Consider the following 7,566-nt stretch of genomic DNA (forward strand, 5'->3'; position numbering starts at 1 on the left):
TGGAATGCATGTAGAGTGAAATCTAAATATAATGTAGTATAATAATATTTAATCAATATAATGATGTGTTTACTGCTTTATTACATGTGTATTTGTGTTGGTTCTCCAGGTGAGTAAAGCAGCGCGGCAGGAGAAGAAGTTCCAGGATTACAACGAGAGATGCACCTTCCACCACCAGGCCAAGGTACCTGAACACAACCTGAACACAGCCTGAACACCTGAACACAACCTGAACACAACCTGAACACCTGAATGTAGCCTGAACACCACCTGAACACAACCTGAACACCACCTGAACACCTGAATGTAGCCTGAACACCACCTGAACACAACCTGAACACCACCTGAACACAGCCTGAACACCTGAACACAACCTGAACACAGCCTGAACACCTGAACGTAGCCTGAACACAACCTGAACACAACCTGAACACAGCCTGAACACCTGAACACAACCTGAACACAACCTGAACACCTGAACACAGCCTGAACACCACCTGAACACAACCTGAACACCACCTGAACACCTGAATGTAGCCTGAACACCACCTGAACACAACCTGAACACCACCTGAACACAGCCTGAACACCTGAACACAACCTGAACACCACCTGAACACAGCCTGAACACCTGAACGTAGCCTGAACGTAGCCTGAACACAACCTGAACACAACCTGAACACAGCCTGAACACCTGAACGTAGCCTGAACACAACCTGAACACAGCCTGAACACCACCTGAATACAACCTGAACACCTGAGCGTAGCCTGAACACCTGACCATAGCCTTAACACAGCCTGAACACCACCTGAACATAGCCTGAACACAACCTTAACACAGCCCAAACACCACCTGAACACAGCCTGAACACCACCTGAACACAGCCTGAACACCTGAACGTAGCCTGAACACAACCTTAACTCAGCCCAAACACCACCTGAACACAGCCTGAACACCTGAACACAGCCTGAACACTGCCTGAACACCACCTGAACACAGCCTGAACACCTGAACACAACCTGAACATAGCCTGAACATAGCCTGAACACAACCTGAACACCGCCTGAACACTGCCTGAACACCACCTGAACACCGCCTGTACACCGCCTGAACACTGCCTGAACACTGCCTGAACACTGCCTGAACACCACCTGAACACAGCCTGAACACAGCCTGAACACAACCTTAACACAGCCTGAACACAACCTTAACACAACATTAACACAGCCTGAACACAACCTTAACACAGCCTGAACACAACCTTAACACAACATTAACACAGCCTGAACACCTGAACATAGCCTGAACACAGCCTGAACACAACCTACACAGCCTGAACACAACCTACACAGCCTGAACACGGCCTGAACACAACCTACACAGTCTGAACACCTGAACACAGCCTGAAAACAACCTGAACACAACTTGAACACAACTTGAACACAGCCTGAACACAGTTTTCTGTCCTGACAGTTTTGTAAATCTTGTCAGTTGGTCTTCTGACTCGCTGTGTTTGTGTTTCTGTTGAAGGATTTTGCGATCAACCTGGAGAACAAAGTGTCGTCCATCAACGAAGCTCTGCAGATGAAGGCTCTGACCTTCGTCATCGACGCCTGTAAAGTCCTCGCTCAGGGTCGCAAGGTAACTGACCGACCGGTGTATGAATACCAGTTATTAGAGAAGAACAGAACAATAACAACACAGACACAACAAGCTTTAACACATTGAATCCTGCTTCGCTCCCAGCAGAGACAGGAGAATCATGACTAAGAGATTAACTAAGAAAACCTGCACCGCTCTCCAGATGTTATGTACCAACACACACTGATACTGATCTGTATCAAGCTCAGCCTCCCATTCACTGTCAATGGAGCAGCTCAAGGCTGAACATCAGAACAGGATACAGCAAAGAAAAGAGAATATAAATACGAATAGAGCAGATGGATTAAACGACACAGCCAACAATTACAAGATTAGTATGTATCAGGAGAAATATATGAATGAAAATAATGAGCTGCAGCATTATGAGGGTGGACAAAACAACAGCAGGAAGGGTAAGCAAAGAAAAAAGGAATCAAAACATGTACTGTGTGGAAAAGAGGAGAGAGAGAGAGAGAGAATCTGTCTGCCTGATTCAGACAAATCCATTTGTCACATTTTCTGATATTTTGCTAACAGACAGACAGAGAGGATTTATTAGCAGAGGACCTGAGTGTGACACGTGTGTGTGTGTGTGTGTGTGTGTGTGTGTGTGTGTGTGTGTGTGTGTGTGTGTGTGTGTGTGTGTGTGTGTGTGTGTGCAGGTTCTGGCGTACTCCTGCGTCTACAGCTACTACAACCAGGAGACGGAGAAGATGGATGTGATGGAGCAGCAGACGGAGGCTCTGGACCTTCACACCAACGCTCTGCAGATCCTGCTGGGTGAGTCTGAGTCTGAGTCTGAGTCTGACTCAGCATCATGTGACCGATGGGTCTGATGATCAGTGACTCAGCTGCTGAGGTCTCTGGCTTTCAAAACTCACTCTCCGGCCCGTAGGTTTTGGATCAGAAACTCCCCTGCATCTCCAGATCCATTAGAGTTTAAATAGACTCCTGGTCGATTCCCAATCCAAGTAATAATTTAAAAAAAATAATTGTTTTGGTCAAATTTGACAGTGTGGGACACAAAACTTTTTTATAATTTTTTTTAGCAAAAACACAAACTCCACAATTTCCACAGAGTACTTTACTCATGTAAATTATTATGGTGAGTTGTCAGTTTATAATAATGACTTTATTTTTATAGCACCATTCATACATATAATGCAACTCAATGTGCTTTACTTAAAGTAAATGGATTAAAACAATTACAAGCAAAATCAAAATTTTCAAACAATTAAAAATACAAGCAAAAACAAGACAAAATCATTATGAATCATGTCAAAGGCTTAATCAGAATTACTAATTATTATAGTAGTTCCTGTAGAGTCTGAATGCAGCTCAGTCTGAAAACCTGAAGGTGAACAACAATATCTTTTTTACATGACTGTGTGTGTGTGTGTGTGTGTGTGTGTGTGTGTGTGTGTGTGTGTGTGTGTGTGTGTGTGTGTGTGTATGTGTGTGTGTGTGTGTGTGTGTGTGTGTGTGTGTGCAGAGGAGACCCTGCTGCAGTGCACTGACCTGGCCTCCTGTGTTCGGCTGCTGAAACCTGAACACCTGAACACCGGACTGGAGCTGATCCGCCGCATCCAGGAGAGACTGCTGGCCATCCTGCAGCACTCCACCCAGGTACAACCAGTTCACACTGGTTTAACTCCTAAGTTCAGCTCCAGTGTAACTCCAGTTTAACTCCAGTTTAACAGCAGTTCAACTCCAGTTCAACTCCAGTTCAGCTCCAGTTTAAGTCCAGTTCAACTCCAGTTCAGCTCCAGTTCAGCTCCAGTGTAACTCCAGTTTAACTCCAGTTTAACAGCAGTTCAACTCCAGTTCAGCTCCAGTTTAAGTCCAGTTCAACTCCAGTTCAGCTCCAGTTTAACTCCAGTTCAACTCCAGTTTAACACCAGTTTAACTCCAGTTTAACACCAGTTTAACACCAGTTTAACACCAGTTTAGCTCTAGTTTAACTCCAGTTTAACTCCAGTTTAGCTCCAGTTTAGCTCCAGTTTAGCTCCAGTTTAGCTCCAGTTTAACTCCAGTTTAGCTCCAGTTTAGCTCCAGTTCAACTCCAGTTTAACTCCAGTTTAACACCAGTTTAGCTCCAGTTTAACTCCAGTTTAACACCAGTTTAGCTCCAGTTTAGCTCCAGTTTAACACCAGTTTAACTCCAGTTTAGCTCTAGTTTAACTCTAGTTTAACTCCAGTTTAACACCAGTTTAACTCCAGTTTAGCTCCAGTTTAACTCCAGTTCACCTCCAGTTTAACACCAGTTTAACTCCAGTTTAGCTCCAGTTTAACTCCAGTTTAACACCAGTTTAACTCCAGTTTAGCTCCAGTTTAACTCCAGTTTAACACCAGTTTAACTCCAGTTTAGCTCCAGTTTAACTCCAGTTTAACACCAGTTTAACTCCAGTTTAGCTCCAGTTTAACTCCAGTTCACCTCTAGTTTAACACCAGTTTAGCTCTAGTTTAACTCTAGTTTAACTCCAGTTTAACTCCAGTTTAACTCCAGTTTAACACCAGTTTAACTCCAGTTTAACTCCAGTTTAACACCAGTTTAACTCCAGTTTAACTCCAGTTTAACTCCAGCTGAGCCCCTTTGCATCATGACAGACATTAACATTGAAGACAGATTCTCAGTATAACAGCTGACGGGTTTGTTGGCAAAACCTTTTGTTTCATCTGCTGCTTCAGGTCTCCTTTGACGCTCTGATGTCCAATCAGCAGCGTGTATGAACACTTCCTGTCTGTCTGTCCAATCACAGGACTTCAGGGTGGGCTACCAGTCCAAAACCGGCCAGGAACCAGAATCTGCTCAAGCCTCAAACCTGTCCAACCACACCGATGCCAACAAAGTGTGAGTACAGCAGCTCCGGGTCGCCGGGGGGGTCTGGACAGAAAAAGTCTCTTAATTTAAATTTAAAATCTTAAAGTATCAACAGTCTTAAAGTTAAACCAGTGAAACAAGACAAATAAACAGATGAGTGGGACCGGCGGTGCTGTTTATTTGCTGATGTTGTTTTACTGTGTAATACAGTGTGTTTACCAAATTCATACCAAATGTTGTGGGTTCAAATCTGCCACTGTCATGCTTGTGATAGACAGGGTTCCCACGGTCATGGAAAACCTGGAAAAGTCATGAAATTTGTTTTCCAGGCCTGGAAAAGTCATGAAATTAGTAAAATCCTTGAAAGTTTTGGAAAAGTCATTTTTGTTGTGTGTAATGAAATTAATTGTTACAGTAACCTTCCCACGTAATGTAACATAACGGCAAATTTATTTTCTGTAGCTGTTGACCTCACCTAACCTCTGCAGGCTGACTTAGGGACCATCAATAAATTCCTGTTTAATTGACACAAAAACATCATTATAAACAATCATTCAATACCTTCATGCTGACTTGACAATATTAGTGAAAATTATGATTAAAAAATTATACTAAATTGATGTAGCACACTTATTTTGATTGCTAATGTGTAATTTATTTTACATAAACATTTTAATAAAAGATGATGGCATTTTTTTCAATAGCTTCCATGTAATGTGACCCAGTGACTCCAAATCAGTACCAGAAATTATTACTATACAGGCCACATCGGACACACCTCTTCATATTGGAGTTTAGTGCTTCTTGTATTTTATATTCATATTTTTATGGAAAATTCATGTTTTATTTCAATAGCTTCCATGTAATGTGATGCAGTGACTCTAAAGCACTGAAATCCAATATAAAGAGGTCTGTCCTGTTTGTCCAGTGTAGTAATCATTTCTGGTATTGATTCAGAGTCACCGCCTCACATTGCCTGGAAATTCTATTATGGATCCTTGAAAAGTCATGGAAAAGTTTTGAAATTTTATCCATGAAAATGTGTGGGAACCCTGGATAGACAATAAAGTTTTCTGAATCCAGTTTGCTGCTAAAACGTTTCTTATGTCTCTGAATTGTTTGAATGGAAATGAACCGACTCGGAGTCTGACTTCCTGTCAGAGGCCGATCACGTGACTGACGACCCGTTTCCTCCTCAGGTCCAAGTCGGACCGGGCGTCGGACTCGGCCGACTCCGACAACAACAACTACACCGGCGAGGAGGGAGGCGACGAGGCGGACGAGGACGACGACGAGTACGACGAAGAGTACGTCCCCGAGTGGCACGAGGACTACGACGAAGACGACATCGACGAGGACGACTTCTTCTCCGACGACGACGAGTCCGAGAACCTGGAGCGCGACTTCAGCCCCTTCGACTGAACCGCCGAGGAACCTTCAGCGAGGGGGGAGGGGGAGGGGGAGGGGGAGGGGGGGGGAGGAGGAGGAGCCGACCCGCCGCCGCCGCCAAGCCGCCGCCTCATCACTACCCAACACCATCAGAGAACCACAGGAACAGAGGGAGATGTTGTCAAAATGAGTCATGTGAGGGAGGATGCCACGCCCCCCCCCGCCTGCCCCCCCCCCCCCACCACCACCTTTCCCCCAGACCGCTGCACTTGCATTTTTCACTTCCTGTATTTCACCCTCTGTGTTTCTGATAGGTTAAAGCGCCGCGGCTCTGTCCCGGCTCCCATAGTCTCCGCTTTCGAAGCCGAGCGCGGCGATGAAGGATCCTGTCCGAGGCCACGGGAGCGTTTGTTTTCCATCTCTTGGGGAACAAAGTCCTCGTTCTGTTTGAAACCCGCCGCTGCTGCTGCTGCTGCTGCTTTTGGATTTTTCCCGCCGACGAGTTAAAAAAAAAAAAAAAAAAGGGATTTGTAATCCGGCGCCAGAAAGGCCGCTCGCCCCGAACCTCAGTTCCTGTTTTTGTATCTGTTGTATAATGAGTTGGCAGTTCAGAATATATTTCTTTCATCACAAGTTTTGCCTTGATTTATTTTTACTATGGAGATTGCCTTCATTTGAGAATAAAGAACATGTTGAAGTAGAGATCAGAAATGAAACTTCCACTGTAACTTTGGGCTCTGGTTTAGATTTACCTGCAGACGTGAAGATCAATTTTTTTACATGCTTACTGTTGGAAGAGTTGGATGTTTCTATGCATCTGGGAAGCTGATGCGGTATTGAATTAATAAATGATGAGAGAATGTGACGGGTTTAATCCCCGACAGTAAATCTGAGACCGGACATCAGCCTCTGAAGTATCATCGCAATAACAGATCGAAAGTATAACGGCTCACTGTCGAATTATTTGCTAAGCAAAGACCTGCTACATGTTTGTTTTCTTTCTTCAAAAGGTTTTGGTTTGTTGATGTTGGAGCACGGCGGTCTGTTCAGGGTGGAGGATATCTGATATTCCAACACCCCGTTTTGCTGTAACTTGAGAGATCCTATATTCATATTGTTCATGTTCTAAAATGTTCTATCTTTCTGATTTCATCGTTGAAGTTGTGCGACTTCAGCCAGCAAACTAAATAAAAGCTTTTTCTGCTACGCTGCAGGCTCAGTGTGTTTGTTGCATGGATTTATTTCTGAGTTTGAAACCAATTTGATAATAATAACAGAATGAAGCTGGATTGAGTTTTCATCTTCCCATAAACCAGCTTCATGTCTGAAAAACTCTGTAGGCAGAAACCTGTTTCACCTGTTCTGCATCGTCCCTCTGTAAAGCTCTTTACAGCTCTTTATAAAACTGAAAAGTAGGCATTAGGTATTAAAAGCGCTAAAATACCAGATTTCGACCATGTGTTGGGCTAAGTGAGTTGTTTTTAGGTTTTATTTTGGCTTTCATAAATGGAAAGGTGTTAGGGTTAACACGGAGCTTTTATTTTGAAAGTACGGGCCGTCAGTGACTTCCGCTGTGTTCCAGCAGCTTCCTGCTGGTCTGCAGCAGACAGAGTTAGCAGTTAGCAAAGTTAGCAGAGAGGCTGCCTGGAAATCTACTGATAGTGAGTTCTGTGCGTTATTTTAATGTTATTCCAGTCAAACAGTGTAACGTTAG

At 43.9% G+C, this 7,566-nt stretch overlaps 1 protein-coding gene across 1 annotated transcript in view; it reads left to right on the forward strand.

Annotated features, from left to right (window-relative positions):
• The window catches only part of LOC139643665 (cullin-9-like), a gene marked incomplete at its 5' end in the record, with an annotated part of 31,754 nt that extends 24,696 nt beyond the window's left edge, over positions 1-7,058 (forward strand). The window contains 6 exon segments of the mRNA XM_071518885.1: positions 110-184; positions 1,532-1,642; positions 2,305-2,422; positions 3,135-3,268; positions 4,402-4,493; positions 5,663-7,058. Coding sequence (XP_071374986.1) covers positions 110-184; positions 1,532-1,642; positions 2,305-2,422; positions 3,135-3,268; positions 4,402-4,493; positions 5,663-5,885 — 753 coding nt within the window.
• Positions 7,059-7,566: the final 508 nt, after the last annotated feature.

The sequence above is a fragment of the Centroberyx affinis genome, unplaced genomic scaffold (genome assembly GCF_046629955.1).
Source record: "Centroberyx affinis isolate AG114_WGS23_722 - 3 ecotype Tasmania unplaced genomic scaffold, CSIRO-AGI_Caff_v1 ptg000052l_1, whole genome shotgun sequence".
NCBI lineage: Eukaryota > Metazoa > Chordata > Actinopteri > Beryciformes > Berycidae > Centroberyx > Centroberyx affinis.